General features: G+C 38.8%; 1 protein-coding gene across 2 annotated transcripts in view; it reads left to right on the top strand.

The window, feature by feature from the left end:
* NEK10 (NIMA related kinase 10) overlaps positions 1-17,469 on the top strand; it is a 228,985-nt gene that overhangs the window by 124,560 nt on the left and 86,956 nt on the right. For both annotated transcript variants that reach the window (XM_076005874.1, XM_076005870.1), the window contains 2 exons: positions 9,933-10,062; positions 10,609-10,679. In XM_076005874.1, the coding sequence (XP_075861989.1) occupies positions 9,933-10,062; positions 10,609-10,679 (201 nt within the window). The remainder of the gene's footprint in view (positions 1-9,932; positions 10,063-10,608; positions 10,680-17,469) is intronic.

Genomic DNA, 17,469 nt, shown 5'->3' with positions numbered 1-17,469 from the left:
GTCAGATTAGTAGAAACGATAACCAATTATGGCAAACCAGAATGTCAGCAAAGCAAAGTACCAAGGAAAACAGCTTCTTGTCATGTCAGAGTGATAGACAACAGGAGCAGTTTACTAAAATGTGACTTAAAATTCCTTCTTCCTTGCTCTCTGAAATCTCTTCCTTCTTTATTCCCTTTATTCTATCTTCATCCCACACACTAGCGTGAGGGTCATTTCTATAAAGATGCTCCATGTGTAGCCTTGGACTCAATATCACATCACGCTATTGTTCTTCAGCCCATCACTGGCCAACAGTCACTGTCAAGCATGTTGGCCCTGGACATCCCACGTTTTTATCCTTCTTCCTCATTTCTCCTTATTGACTTCCCATAAGTATCTGCCATATATAACATAAAAGAATACGTCACTAATTGTGGGAACTCAGAGTTTGGCTTAAGGGAAGATATTCTGGGTGAAGAAAGCTCTTTGGTCTTCCTCAAATAGCACTGAATCTGTGTGTGTGTGTGTGTGTGTGTGTGTGTGTGTGTGTGTGTGTGTTTTGAGACAGAGTCTCGCTTTGTTGCCCAATCTAGAGTGAGTGCCATGACGTCATTCTAGCTCACAACAACCTCAAACTTCTGGTCTCCAGCAATCCTACTGCCTCAGCCTCCCAAGTAGCTGGGACTACAGGCATGCGCCACCATGCCCGGCTAATTTTTTCTATATATGTTAGGTGGCCAATTAATTTATTTCTATTTATAGTAGAGACGGGGTCTTGCTTTTGCTCAGGCTGGTTTCAAACTCCTGACCTTGAGCAATCTGCCCATCTCGGCCTCCCAGAGAGCTAGGATTATAGGCGTGAGCCACCACGCCCAGCCATGTGTGTGTGTTTTATTGATGGCTTTCTTTGTATTGGCTTAGCAAGTGGGAACAGGGAAACAGAATGCAATTGGCCATGAGGAATCTGCCAAAGGCCATGGCCAGAGGTTTTTCATATATTCATAGTGAATATTTCATATATTCTGCTTCAAAGATGAAAAAGAAATGCATTTCTTTTCTTCTTCAGCCACATAAGATTACAGATTTAGTATCTATTCTCCCAGCCTTTTATGAGTAAATACAGTGGTGATTCAGTTTAAGACATATATAATTTTAAAAAGTAACTTTTATAATAAATATGTTAGCTATTTTTTAGAATAAAAACGCCTCATTTTGTTTAAAAATCTTAAAACACAGATTTAATGCTGTACCAAAGTAATACATCATCAACATTGTTTACATGTTCACACATTTTTTTGTGAGTAGAATAAAATTTAATTTTGAAAATATTATTCAACAGTGCTGAAAGTCCTAGCTAGAGCAATCAGGCAAGAGAAGGAAATTAAGGGCATCCAAATGGAGAAAGAAGAGGTCAAACTATTGCTTATTGCTGATGGTATGATCTTATATCTAGAAAACTCCAAATATTCCACCAAGAGACTCCTGGAATTGATAAATAAATTCAGCAAAGTCTTTGGTTATGAAATCAATGTACGCAAATCAGTAGCATTTCTATACACCAATAACAGTCAAGCTGAGAATCAAATCAAAAATTCAATACTTTTTATGATAAGAACAAAGAAAATAAAATACCTAGTAATATATTTAACCAAAGAGGTGAAAGACCACTACAGGGAGAACTACAAAACACTGAGGAAGGAAATCACAGAGGAGATAAACAAATAGAAAAACATAGCATGCTCATGGATCAGCAAAATCAACATTGTTAAAATATCTATACTACCCAAAGTGATTTACTGATTCAGTGCAATCCCTATTAAAATACCAACATCATTTCTCACAGATCTAGAAAAAATAACTCTATGCTTTATATGAAACCAGAAAACACCCCAAATAACCAAAGCAACCAATAAGCAAAAGAAACAAATTGGGAGGCATCACTTTACCAGACATCAAGCTATACTACTAATAAAAATAGCATGGCACTGGCACAAGAACAGAGACAGACCAACGGATCAGAACAGAGAACCCAGATATAAAACAATCCTTATATTGCCATCTGATCTTTGACAAAGCAGACAAAACTATACACGGGGGGAAAGAATATCTATTCAATAAATGGTGCTGTGAAAATTGGATTGCCACATGTAGAGGACTGAAACAGAATCTGCACCTCTCACCACTTACAAAAATTAATTCATGATGGATAAGAGACTTAAACCTAAGGCATGAAACTACAGGAATTCTGGAAGAAGAAGTTGGAAAAATTCTTATTGATATCGGCCTAGGCAAATAATTTATGAAGAAGATGCCAAAGGCATCACAGCAACAATGAAACTAATTAAATGGGACATGATTAAATTAAAAAGCTTCTGCACAGCCAAGGAGAAACAATCAATAGAGTGAATAGACAAGCTATAGAATGGGAGAAAATATTTGCATGCTACGTATTTGATAAAGGACTAATAACCAGAACTCAGGCAAATCAGCAAGAAAAAATCAAACCACCCCATTAAAGGTGGGCAAAATACATGAACAGAAGCTTTTCCAAAGAAGATAGACTATGGCCAATGAACATATGAAAAAACACCCAACATCTCTAATCATCAGGGAAATGCAAATGAAGACCACAATAAGATGTCATCTAATTCCAGTGAGAACGGCTTTTATCAAAAATTCCCAAAATAGCAGATGCTGACATGGATGTACTACCATGTCAGCTCTACCAACAATTTTACCCTTAATAGTAAAAAAGTCCTTGCCTTATCTGACTTTGACTTCAGTAGACTGAAGGTCAAATATTTAGTTGTCCACTCAGAACTTCTCAGAATTCAGGAATATGATAGTCTCTTTTTCAGTACCATGTTTATCTTACTGTCTATTTTTTTTAGCCTATTTATTGTCACAGTCTCTATGAAATGTGGCAGATCTCTCTATGTAATAATAATGCCACTTAGCATTTGCATAACACTTAGTATTCTTCATGGCACATACACATATATTATCTCCCAAACAGATTCTAAATAAATTGTAGTGTCACATAAAATGGCCTGAAATCAATTGTGTCATTTGGGCAATGTCCACTGATCCTATCAGAAAATGACTCATCCTTTTCTAGTTAAAATGACAAACCAATTAAAGACAGATCCACAACCACCCTGATAATCACAGGTCCTGGTTTGCATAATGTGGTGTCAATCTATTCTGCTTTTTACTGTTATGAATTTTATGTACATTATATATAAAATGCTTCCCTAGCTTAAAGAAGCATTAACCTATGAAATAATGTGTTGATTTTAGCTGTAACAGCCTTCTACCACTTATTCATACAAGGTGTATTGATAACTCTTCCAACTAGAGTGTCTTGCTACTCTGGTTCATAAAATGTTACTTAGAGGTCTGAATCGTGTGTAGGGGCAAAGAGAATCGCCTCCTCCCCCCACTATTTTGAAGGATCGATAATTTGAGTCTATAAAACAAACCAATGAAAGATTAACAGGAAAAAAGGAATACAAATTTATGACATGCACGGGAATCACACAAAATATGAAAACTCAAAGAAAGGGCCAGACGATTCAAGTTTCCATACCATCCTGAGGTTACAAAAAGAATGTGGGCTTGGATTGTAGTGAGACAGGTTATGAGAGGGGGGCAGAAGGGAAGGCATGGCTGCTGAAGGTGATCTTGTTATGCAGATAGCTGTGGTTTGAATATTTGACCCCCTGCAAAACTCATACTGAAACTTAATCCCCAATGTGGCAGTATTAGGAGGTGGGATCTTTAAGAGATAATTGGATCATGAGAGAAGAGCCCTTATGATTAATTCATGGATTAATGGATTAATGAGTTATAATGAGAATGAGACTGGAGGCTTTCTAAGAAGAGGAAGAGAGACCTGAGCCAGCACACTGGGCTCCTTCACCGTGTGATGCCCTGTGCCACCTCGGTGGGAACTCTGTAGAGAGGCCCCACCAGCCAGAAGCCTGTCACCAGATGTGGCCCCTTGACTTTGGATTTCTCAGCTTCTAACACTGTAAGAAACAAATTCCTTTTCTTTATAAATTACCCAGTTTCAAGTATTCTGTTATAGGCAACAGAAAAAAAAGACTAAGGCAGATGAATCCTGTGGTAGCAGTTCTTAGAAAGAATAGATGATAGCCTCTTTCTTAGTCTCTGTCCTGTGAGTTCATTTTTCCTAGATTCAAACAGGGAGTGGTGGGGCTCAAAGAAAGCCTGGCTTTTTATTTCACTAATGTAGATTTTCTCTACAGATGAAAATCTTCCTCACAAAAGATAGATTTTCAAGGCTATTCCTGTGGATTGCAGCCTCTCTGACTAGCCATATTGAAATATGCCAAAGAAGTATATTTTTGGGTGAAATATTCTGGTTTTCTTCACATGCTTCTCCCTAAACACAACCCATAGGATGTAGGTGACCCAGTGATAGGGTTTGGCATTTAGAAATCAGCCATGGCCCATTTTTACCATGGGATTAATGAGGCTTTTCTGATAGCTTACACTCCAGCTTGTTTAGTATATTTAACTTAACGTTTACAGACACATTTTCTAAAAAGATTTGTAAAACCTGGGCCTGAATTTAGTATTTCATATTTTCAAATGTGTTTTGTACTTGAAGATGATGCTTATGTTTGAAAGAACTTTTGACTCATTGATTTCATTGGTGTAAAGACGTATTAATACATGGCTTCATGCAACTGAGAGAAATGTCCCAAATGCCCCATATAAATACCTTGCTTTGCTATTTTTGTAAAGTAAGTACGGAAAACCATATGTAGAAGAAAGATGACTTGAGCACTAACAGAGGACCGTACACGAATAATGCTGCAACTAGGATTGCCAAATAAAATATAAGGGACCTAAGGAAATTTGAATTTTGAATAAGCACCAAAGAATTGTTTAGTTTATGTCCCCAATATTGTGTTTTTTAGTATAAATATTTCCCAAGTATTGTATTTTTTTAGTAATTCAGATTTACTTGGTGTCCTCTATTTTTACTGGATGAAGCTGCCAACCCTAGGTGCAACCCAGGGGCAGGCAGGCTCTAAAGTCTATGTTAAAGGGGTGCTAGTTTTTTTCACTGGCATAGTGTATTATCCCAGCACTCGTGAACATGTTGTCTAATTCTCTTTTCTCTCTGTAAGAGGTTTGTATTCAGAAAAGCCTTAGATTTGTTTAGATATCGACTCTTTTTTGACTATCTACTTAAATGGCAGCAGGCATCTATGAGCTGAGAGCATTTCCGTGATGCCAGGCTACAGACCACACATGCTCCCAGGATAAGGCATTTAGAGACTGTTAACATCCAGAATGCTGTTACCCATTGGATAACCCCAGCTGTGGATTTGGCAGACATAAATTAATATGTTCCAAATTTATTTAGTTTCTTCCTCCACATCTGCTCCCTCTGTATCTGTGTTAATGGCACTGATACTGATCTAGTCCTTCAAGCCAGATACTTGGGAACCTGGAGGAGGAGGAGAGGGTCTTCCCCTTTCCTTATCCTCCTGCCCACATCCAATCAGTTCTGAAGTTCTGTGAATTTCCTCTTCTCATTTCTTTAGTTTTACCACATTAGTGGAGGCTAACCCTGGCTTCCTGTCTCTCCTCAGCCTCAATCCCTTCACTCTCCGTAGTGGAGAACACCATAGGGCTGACAAGGGTGCTCTAACTTTTGTGGCTCTAGCGGCACCAGATCATATTTTATCAATGCCATTAAGTACTTACAATAAGTAGGACCTCATAGAAAAAGATCAAGATGTGGATCTCTCTACACTCACGATTCTGCCTGGAGTCTTTTTTGCGAACCTCTGCTTATCTTAGTGAATATCTGAATATCATGTTGCTCACTCTTTCTAGAAAAAATGCACCAGAGACTCTATTTCCCCTGACTTCTCCCAACTTCCCTTATCGTCATTAATTCTTCCTCCCACCAGTGATTGACTTTTGAGCCATTTCTCAGCAACAGTTTACCTGCCTCCAGCAACCATAAATGTCCAGGAACATGCATACTACAAACACTCACATACACATATGCACACACAGACACACATCATGCAGAAATACAGACACACACACATGCATTTTATCCATCCTGTATTGCTAAATGCTGTACAACGAATCATCCCTAGTGCAGCATAATTTGCCTTTCAGTCAATAAATGGCAGTTATTGACATATGGATTTAATTATGTCATCTCAGATCAGATTTTTATCCTCATGAATTCAAATGGGATTTTTGCCTCCTGATTGCACAAATGGTGGATCTTGTGTTTGCAGAGAGATGGTTTATGTTCTTTCAAAATTTATGTTTATGTTTTTTCTCAGATAAGTTAGTTCTCTTTCTCCTTTATTTTAAGGCACTCTAGAGAGATGAAAAGTGTGGTAGCCAACACCTGGGAACTAAATGTACTATTTAATAGATGCAGAATTAATACATTGCAGTGGGATGCAAAAATCCCTTTTCTATCTTTACCTAGTGAAGCAAATATTATTGGATGGATTACTTCAATAAAAGAAACTTGTCTGCAAACATTTAGCCATCACTGTGTCCCAAACTCCTCAAGATTCTTTTATTAGTATCTTCTAACATTTATTAAGGGAACATTTTCTTTTATAATGTCTCCAAATGCTACTTCTAAGATGCTGTGTCATTATATTCTCAATAAGATACTTTCTCAATTATATTTTTCAATATCTCTCAGTCCTAATTTCTTCTCCAATTTCTCATACCTTTTGACTGCTCCAGCCCTAGTATTTCTTTTTGCTCATTAGTGATGAATATAAGCTACTGTGAATGAATATAAGTGATGAATATAAGTTACTGTGAACTTGTACTTGTCAAATATTGTAATTTATCATTTGGAGGGTTCAATTTAACCACGAGTCACTAGTGTGATAATGGTGGACTCACCAAGAATTAAGGACAAATCTGTAGCGGCAGATGCAGTGGAAACTCTGAATCTTGACATCAGAACGTTTCCCTGGGATGCAGAGTAGTCAACCCTGCATCTCTCAGATAAAGGAAAAGCTCCCTGGCACACACACACACACATTTAAAAGGATTGCTTGAAGTGACTAGATTTGAAGTGCAAATGGCAGCAGAAGTGGAGGTAGAAAAATAAATAGAAATGTTTGCCTCAGGAGGTAATGTGGGGGCAAAGACAGGCTTTAAGATCTCTCCCAGGGAACTGACTATCTTCCTGCTTTAGATACTCTGGCCTTTGTCCTACGGGGATACCCAGCTCCTTTGTACATTTCAGAAACAGCCCTTGAATTCAAGAAAGTAAGGGCATTGTTGACATGGGATGGGATCTCAGCTCTAATTTATAGATAGGCAAATTGTTCACAGAGGTCATTGCTTTAACCCTACTTTAATCAGTGATTTGTGACAGAGCCCCTATACGATGGAGCATCTGTGTGCGCCTGAGTAACACGAGAAAGGGAGAGTAGATCTGAGAGGTATCAGCATGTGGTTTCCAAGGAAGTCGTGGGTGTGAATGAATGAAGGAAAAAAGCCACTGAAGTGTCAGTGTCTGGGATCTGGGAGGGAAGAAGAGACCATTCTTTACAATATTGCAACCTGTTGCCCTGAGTCTACTTCAGACCTACTTTACTCTAATCCAAGTCTATTTTCCCATAGCATTAATCACTTTTTACAATGCTACATAATTTACTTTAGAATTATTTTATTCTGTTTTATTTTATATCTTCTGTGCCCCTGTCCTTTACTAGAAGGTAAGCACCATGAGGACAAGTATCTTTGTCTGTTGGTATATTCCAGGCAGAAGAGTGATTGGTACTTCGGAGGTGCTTAGTAATATTTATTGAATGAATGAAAAAAAAATAGCAGTGTTTCAAGAAGTAAGTTTGCTGTAGAATGTTTGTGTCCCTCCAAATTCATATGTTGAAATCCTAACCCCCAATATCATGGTATTAGGAGGTGTGGCCCTTGGTAGCTGATTAGATGATGAGGGCTCGGCTGTCAGGGCCCCCATGAGGGGATTAGTGTCTTTACACAAGAGACATTGAAAAATTGTCTGTTGAGAAAAAAATTGAAAGCTGTCTTCCAAAGAAGCGTTCTAGCTGTCAGGAGGGAAAGCACACCAGAAATAGGAAATGGAAAAGAGATGTGAGGGCATGTGAGTGGAGCACTTGCAGCCTCTGCTTCATGATCTTTTGGAAATACAAAGCAAATCTTCTGAGTTCTCAGTAGATGAGAATATGAGAAATTTGTCTGTGGGGAGCCAGACATTTTTTTTCTGTTGAGAACATTATTTCTTATTAAGGCATTTTTTAATGTGAGCAGTTGATGAGGGGACAACAGGAAATAGTTTTTATACACTTAGGACCAGCAGAGCACTGGAAATCTCAGCCCTAATTCCCCATTATTGGATTATTGAACTCAAAAACAGTAAATGTGAAAAGGCTTACCTGAGAGACCTAGAGATCACTTTCCTCTGCAAGTACATCCTATAAATCTTAAACCAGGAATTCTTCTTTCTCATGAGAACAGTAATTCCTTGATTCTTTTCTCCTCCCACCCTGCAGAGACAGAGTCCTGCTCTGTCACCTGGGCACACACCACCATTCCTGGCTATTTTTTCTTATTTTTTGTAGAGACAAGGTCTTGCTATGTTGCTCAGGCTGGTCTTGAACGCCTGGCCTTAAGTAATCCTCCCGCCTTGGCCTCCTAAAGTGCTGGGATTACAGGCACAGGCCACTGTGCCTGGCCCCTTGGTTAATCTTAACAGTCAATACTAATTTATACCAACCCTGATTGTTTTGATGCCAATTTATAAGTTTCTTTATACCTTAACCCACTGTCAAAGCTAACTATTAATCCTTACTCCACTAATTTATAGGGCTAAGCACAGACCCAAGTACGTATTATAGAACTAAATTATCAAGCTAATTAATTTGGGGGGTGTGTGTTGAGTGCTTTTAGTATATAATAGAAGAAACTACTCTTCATACAAAAAATCAAGGAAACTACATTCCCCTCCACACAAATGAAATAAAATAAAATTTCAAAACCCATAAACTTTCAGAGATTTTATTTAAATGTTTAAATTGTATGACAGTTTCAGAAGAGGTGAATATGGTAGATTTCACGATTTCCTGCAACATATTTAAATATGGTCTTGCCCCTACTTCATATGTTAGAGTCGAATAGCAAAGGGGGAAGACTGTTATCAGTCAATTTTTCACATAATAATGTTACATAACTAATTATCGCAACAAAATCCTGTGGCACTCAACAATAAGCATTTTTTCTCAGAATCACGGTTCTTTGTGTCTGCTGGGCTGGTTCTTCTTCAGGCTGCAGGTTTATGAGTTGTCTAGGTCAGATTGGTTTCTATGTGTCTTATGTTGGGACCAAGCTGTAAGGGTAGAAGCTACCTGGGACACATTCTTCTCTTTGTAGTGGAGAGAAGCTCCTAGAAGGACAAAGGTAAGCATTCAATACCTGTTAAGACTGAGGCTCTGATATGGTGTACTGTCACTTCCACATTCCATTGGTCAAAGCATGAAAACACCATAAAAAGCAAAGGCAGGAGTACATAATGAACACTGCCCAGCAAGACGCTACAACAAGGGTAGCAATGTACGAAAGCTCCAGGGTAGTAAAGAACTAGGACCATCAGTTCCATCTATCACAGAGGAGTTGTTGTTTCTGGCAATAAACACATCCTTGGACACAACTAGGTAATGCTTATATGATGTATTGACTGGAATTGCTTGATTTTGCTTCCTGATTTATCTGAAGCTGGCAGATTTCAAAGATACTTTTTAATATGCTTACTTGAAATAGTGATTAAGAGTTTCAGCTACTTTTAAAAAGTAACTCCAACTATAGGTTGAAAATTAGATCTTCTTTCTGTCCAAATGCTCCTTTCTTTAGTCTCTATTAACATCCTGATTTTACTTCAGCCCTGAGGTCCTGAAGAGTGAGCCGTACGGGGAGAAGGCTGATGTCTGGGCGGCAGGCTGCATCCTTTATCAGATGGCAACTCTGAATCCGCCCTTCTACAGCACCAACATGCTCTCCTTGGCTACAAAAGTAAGTAACATTGGGTGAGAAGGGGCTTCATGTTGCTAAAAACACCGTTTCTTTTCTTCTTAAACATACCTTTGCGATCATTATGTAATTGTCAACTTAAAAGTGGGCATTGTTTTTTTAACTGCATGATCCAACCTATTTTTTGCCTTTCTTCTAGATATATATCACATGCTATGGCATATTTCCCTCTATAATTGTCTTCATTTATTATATAAAATTTATAAAAATAAATATATTACCTTCGGTCTTTCATTTTTAGTTTGCAGTTTGGACTACTCACAATCTAGCATCTTCTATTATCCCACACATCATTTTATTATGAACCTAAGGTTAACTTTAACTCAGCTTGGAGAATATAATTCTGTGTTGAAGAACTGTTTAATTGGTGTTGATTTTTTATTCGGTGGTGATGTTTTATTTCTGACTAAAATTGGCACGTGAAGTTATGTTGCTTAATTAGTAATTCTCACGTTGTGGCCATGTATTACTGTTCAAAGATATCTATGGCCCCTTTACTTCCATCACTCCAGTCTCTTTGTTTTGCAGATAGTGGAGGCGGTATATGAACCAGTGCCAGAAGGTATCTACTCTGAAAAAGTGACAGATACCATCAGCAGGTAATTAGTCTCACAACTTCAAACATATAGGGACAATTAAGAAATACTTTGTATTTCTTAATTATACCTTGTATAAAATTTCACTATTTATGAACAAATATCCACAAAGAAGGAGGGTCCTCAAATAATCCAAACCCAGAAAAAGGTTTGTGCATCATCAGGGGTAGTGACTATTTGGAAACCACTGAAGTGACCATGAGGATGTAGTACATTCATTTGCAATATTATTCAACCACTAGAATGATTATTTGGAAGGCCTTCTATCAACCTATAAAATTCATATGATATGAAGCTAACTAAGACAAACAGAATGCAAAGCTGTCTGTAACAATGACAAAACCCATAAAAATACGCACGGAAATGGAAAAAGTCAGGACAAGAACATATGAAACTGAGAAAAGCCACATTAGATGATAAAATTGAAGTTACCTTTTCACTTCCATTTTTAAATTGGTAATGTGTTTTATAACAATTTTTCAAAGAAAAATCAGAAGCTCCAGCTATCAGTGCAGCAGGAGTTTAATGAAAGCCATTATCCGCATGCATTCCTAAAGTTCTGGCCAGTCCCTCCTGGTCCCATGGCTCCGTCCCTGCTGACCTCTCACCCACGCCCTCACTCTCTCTCCCTCCTACTCCCTCTGCTCCAGCCACACAGAGCTCCCGCTCAATCCTGGCATGCACCCTCCTTCTAGGCCTTTGCCCTTGCTGTCACCTTTTCCTTGACCCTCAGATATATGCAGGGCACCGGCTCTTGCTTCTTCTGGTCTCTGCTGTAATGTCCCCCTATCAAGGAGTCTACTCTGATGACCCACCTCAGCACTGCAGCCCCCTTGCCTGCTTCCTCAAGCTCACAGCGCCCATCTCCCCCGACATACATACATGTGCATACACACTTTTTGTTTATTGTCTGTCTCTTCGCCACCAAAACGTTAGCTCAAGAGCAGGGACTAGGTCAGTTTAGGTCACAGCTGTTTAGTGTCCTGAGCAGCGCCTGGCACAAAGTAGAGCCTTAATAAATATTGGTTGTTTTGATAAGTGACTCTTGTTTATCTGGCTGATTGATACTTCTGGACCATCTTAGGTACTTAAGTTGCCCCAGGATTATTTCTCCATCCCATCAAGCTAAGCCAAATCCTCAGTTTTCTGGATTGTAGAAACCCTGGATCACCCCAGATAGAATTGTTTTCCACCCCCTTTCCTCAGTCTCTTAAAGTGTGTTCTGAAATCCGTCCTAGCACTTAGCTCTGATGGAATATAATAAATTTATTACTGTTTATTATATAAATTTATTATCATAAATTTATTACCTTTCCCTTCGCTTTCTCCTCCCAGCCCATTGTTTGTGCTAATAGCTACTCCTCACCTGTTCATGGGATTACATCTTGAGCCTTTCTTTCTTTGGCATAATACTGACCTGCAGTTTTAGGGGCTTCAGGCTCTGGAGACAGGCCTAGCTGGGGCTGCATCCTGTAAACTGCAGACTCTGATCGAGTGATTTGACCATTATTTCTGCATCTCTGTTTCTTTATCTAGTAAAATGGGATCATAATAGTATCAATCTCATTGGGCTGATGTGATGATTATACAAAGTACCATATGCAAATCCCAAAGCATAGGACTTGGCTAATGGTAAATACTTGAGTAATTTTGGCAATTATCAGTGTTAGTATTATGGGAAATGAGCTGAAACATCTCTCTAAATCATCTGAGTTCCACATATACTGGATCATGCCCTGATGCTAATGAATTCAGACAAATGTCTTTAAACTGCTCATCTTTACAATTTGTTCCTGTTCTCTGTTATTTATTTTTCAGAAAATATTAATGCCTTAAAAATTGATGAAGCTTCCAGAGATGTCAAGACAAAAGTACCATTTTTGCTCATTTAATTTTTCCTTTTCATGGTATTTGAGTGCCACGAAGGGCAAGGGAGGGGTAGTGCAAAGAAAAAAGTACAGAGATACTGCTCTGATTATGTGAATACGGGCAAAGAGAACCATAAGTCTCTACTGGCTTCCCTGGCTGTTGGTACCATTGTTAGCCTCTTGAGGCTAATAGACTAGAAGGAGAGTCAGATAGCAACATTACAGTGTAAAAGTTTAGAGCATCATTAGATTCTGGAACTGACTGAATTCTAATCTCTCATCTTTCACTCAATTTGACTTTCCTGAGCCCAAATTTTCTCATCTGTGATATTTGGATAGCAATAGTAACTATTTCATAGGCTTGCTTTGAAGCTTAAGTAAGATAATGTCTCTGATGCACTTACCCCAGTAGCTAGCACAGAGTAGGCCTGCAATAAAATTGGCTATTGTTATTAATAATGATATTATATTATTTACAGAATTAAGTATGTAAAACAAATTATGATAAATGCAATTAAAAGCAACGAAGGGGGCAATGACAGATTACAGAAGGACCTGGCCTGGCCTGGGCATTTGGGAAGTTTCTCTGAAGAAAAGACACATAATCTGACCTGAACAATCAATAATTCTCAATTAGTAAGCAGAGTGGAGAAAGCATTTCACAGACCAGCATCTGTGAAGGCTTTGCTGAGGAAACAAGCTTGTTAATTTGAGGAACTGAAAGAAAGTGGAGATGTAGCATGTTAAGTAAGGGAGAGAAGAGCCAGCAAATGATTTGGCGCTGGGGAGGGTGACAAAGGCCACGTGGACTAGGTCTTATAGGCTGCATTGAGGGTTCTGAACTTTTATCTTGAGTACTGAGGAGAGGACTGAGGGTTCTTGGCAGGCTGGGACATAGCGAAAATTTATTCTTCAGCAGAGATTATGCTGGCTGATCTATGGGGAACAGACTGGAAGGGAATGCAAATGGGAGGAAGAAGCAGTTTCACTTGCCCCTGGGAGGTGATGGTGGCATCAATGAAGTGGTGGTAGGGGCAGAAAGAAGTGGGACTGTTTCCACTGTAGGCTGGAGTCTGAGTCTGTTCATTAGGGGGTACAATTGTAAGAGGATTCAAAAATACTTCATTTAAACTGGGAAAATGGAATGACATTGGAAATATGAAAAGAATTGGATTTATTTGGTGGAGCTTCTGAAAATGGAGCCAAGAACAAGGTGTAGAAGTTATGGGGAGGCCAAGGGCAGCTCACCATTAGGAAGCGTTTGTCAGAATTAGAGATGTCCACAGTGAACAAGGATGTTTAGGGACACCAGAATACTTCATAGGACAAATGATCACCTATTAGAGAACTTCAGATTAAATGTTTTTGAGGTCACTTTTAAATCCAAATAACAAGATGCCATAATATGTTAGAACTGACAATTTAATTTTATAACTAACTATAAATTAAGATTGCAGGGTGCATTCTATTACAAATTTATTTTCATTTAAAGTTATTCGAGACTCCTCATTGTCTGATTTTACATTCCAAATAAAATTTTATCTTTAGAAAATTGGACATAAAACCAAAATCAATCATGGTTTTTATGCAATTGCATATTTAATTTGCTTTGGATTTTTATCATTACAAAAATTAAGTTACAAAAGATTTAGGGAACAAGTTCAAATTTCCTATTTTCTTCGAGAAATTGATGCAAGGGACACATAAAAGCCAAAAGTGTTCTTAATGGTCATTTATGACTCAGCAAAACATCGGGCTCAGAGCTAATCACTAGTAATTTGATAGAGCCTTTGAAATATAAGGAATTATTGATGGGAAAATGTAGTATAATCATTCCTAAACTAGGTATTGTTTCTAATCACATATATCTTCTTTCTTCTCTTTTACTATCTTCTCATTTTTATTTCCTACATCCTTGTCAAGTAGAGCTCACACAGTCTGCATTTCTAATGTGCAGCATCTTTCCTTTTTTCCTGTTTGCTCATGTGGTGTACAAGCACATTTGTTATTGAAACTTTTCTTTCTTGGCAGCATTTAAATTGCAAGAATAACTTAGCAACCCTGAAGAGTTTGGGGCAGAAAATAAATATATTTTGTTGTTCTGCCCAGTACCAGCATTACTATTTTTACCTACCAGTACACTGTTAACAGAGTATTGTCTGTTTACTTTTTTAAAAGGAAGAACATTTCCTTTTATGCACAAAATATTCCAATTGCCTTATTTTTCTCTATCTGTGCCTGGTTGCATAAGCTGTCTGGTGCTTTGTTTCAGAGGCAGTCATGACCACTAACAGAGGTCTTTCGGTTGGCTCGAAGGACAAATGGATCTTTGTGTTTTTCACCTTACCTTCAACTCTTTGTTTCTTAAAACAGGAATACAATGGAACATTCTATTTTCTATTTCTTTTTCTATTTTCCCCCTCATTCTATCTGGTCTCTCAGAGTGAAGTGGGGACAAAGTAGGTGGGCTGAGAGGAACATCCCGATTTTTTTCTAGAACAAGATTTTATGCCTGTTTGATTAGAGAATCATTGGTAGACAATCTTCAGCCTATATTATGGCTCTAATTTGGTCGCTCTTAAGAATTTTTCTGAAATATCTAAGCAGAGAGTCATTTCGAAGCAATGAGGCTAACCTGGAACTTTTGGGAGGAAATGTTACTGGGAGTCCAAAAATGTGTGGCCAAATATTTTGGGTTATGAGTAGGTATATTCTTTTGTTGTTTGGCTGGGTTTTTTTTTTTTTTTCATTTATTCATTGATAATTTATCCATTTGCTGAGTACCTTCAGGACTCAGATTTTATTTTACATGCTGGGGAGATCAGAGTGAAGGGGACATATCTCCTTCCCCTCAAGAAGTTTCCAATCTAGTGCTATAATAGACCACCGCAATACAATAATTACAAGAGTTTTAAGTACTTACATGCAGACAGGGCAATGGGAACCTGGAAAATGGGACCTGGAAGTCTGTCTGAGGGCAGTCCAAAAAGTCTTCCAAATGGAGACTGTGAAAAGGGTGGGATTTTGGCAAGCACATAAAGGATGGTGGCTGGGAAAGGGCCAATACCATCAGCAAATATAAAAAAGTATTCAAGTAGACAGATTAAAATAAGCAAAGAAATGTAGGCATAGGACAGCCAACTGCTGATTGGAGAGGGACAGGGAGGAGCATAGGGTGTATTGTTAAGGGAGAGGAAAGAGTGGACAGAGGTCAAGGCCAGTTTGAAAAGGACTTTGTGTAGCATTCTGGGAATTTTAATTTTATCCTACTGGGCCATGAGAAGCTTTGAGGAATTTTGAGTAGATGTATAATGTAGCCAGAGTTAGCAATATCATTCTGGTAGCAGGTTATGGTACAATCCTAGGTGGACAAGAAATCAGCATGTCATTTAGGAGACTCAGTAGTCCAAGCAAGTGATGATGTAACAGACCGTTAGCTGTCGGATCAGAGGGGAAGGATATGGGTTCAATAAATATTTAGAAGGGAGAAGCCACAGGACTATGGTGTCTATTAAATGTGGGAGGGAATGGAGGAGAAATAAAAGTGTGGATTTTCTTTTCAATTATTGAGCTTTTTTTACAGTGTGCCATCACTTCACAGAAAATTACCTTACTTAATCACCATATCAGTTTGATGAGGTGGATACTATGATTGTCCCACTTGACAGGTGGGCTATCTGACACTTAGAAGCTATGTACCTTGCTCAAGATCAGAGCTTATAAATAGTGAATGAACTGGGATTTAAAGCCCAGCAATCTGACCCAGGGCCTGCATGCCTAACTGTGATGCTGAACTGCATCTTCCTGCTGGTGTCTTTTTCAGGAAAGGCAAATACAGGACCAGGGACAACCTTGGGCAAGAAGATGACTAAATGTCGGGAGAACAGTTGTTCCAGTTCCCATTCACCATAATATATAACTGTATATTTGTAAAAGTAGCTTACATTGCTCTTTTGATTTTTAAAAAAGAAAGCTCAGCTGATAATTCGGCTGCTAATATTACATTCAGCTTAAACATCTATAGCCTAATAATTTAGAATATCTGCACTAATGAAAGGCTTAGATGCTAGTTTGTTTTTTTTTTCTTTTCTCACATGGCAGTCATAACTAACACTAGGTCAACCAAGTATTTTTAGCAGCTTTAACTCCTTTTGCTAATTAAGTGAAGGTAGATAAAGAACCTGATTCAGTTGGAGAGTGAAATCCAACAACTTCTTTTGTGATTATGAGAAAAAGTAAGACACTTGAATACAAATATTTTGTTGCCACGCATGTACCTATGACCAGTGCAGGGCCCTTGTGCTCAAACAGTCCTGTGCTTGGGGTTTAAGGCTCTGTTTTCAAGGTCTTGAAATTCTTAATAATTTCATATTTGAATCTGTGCTTGCAAATGAAGTCCGATGGGACAAGAAGCATGTCCTGGGGGATTGGAGCCTCAGCCTTTTCATCCCTCCAGCTCTCCACCTCCCCTACATGGATTTTCAGCCATTTGCTTTCTGACACCCTGAGTTCCCTCCTGGCCTCCACCTCTACCTCCAACTCCCTGTTGATGCCCTGTACCTGGCACTGCAGTTGGTAGGCTTGGTATTCTACCTGCCCCTTCCTCCCCTGTGGGGGTGTGGCTGCAGGTGAGGAGAGAGGGTGGAGTAAGTGCCCTATTTTATCTTGGGGCGGAGCAAAGAAGACACTTTCCCAGACTGGGCCAACAGCAACAGAGCACGTTCAGTGGGTAACCAGTGGGGGCTTTCCCCACCCCCAATCAGGTGCATCTTATTAGCATGGAGGTTGTAATCTCCTGGGGGGTCAGCTGTCTATCATCATTTGGGACACTGGGCTGTGGGAACGGGAGATTGACTTCTTCACTCCCCACTGGAGTCCCCCATTTTCATTTTGCACTGGGCACCTCCCAAATTATGTAGCTGCCT

This window comes from Microcebus murinus, chromosome 1 (genome assembly GCF_040939455.1).
Source record: "Microcebus murinus isolate Inina chromosome 1, M.murinus_Inina_mat1.0, whole genome shotgun sequence".
Lineage (NCBI taxonomy): Eukaryota > Metazoa > Chordata > Mammalia > Primates > Cheirogaleidae > Microcebus > Microcebus murinus.
Note: the sequence above shows the minus strand (reverse complement) of the source record. Positions and strands in the feature narration are given on the sequence as shown.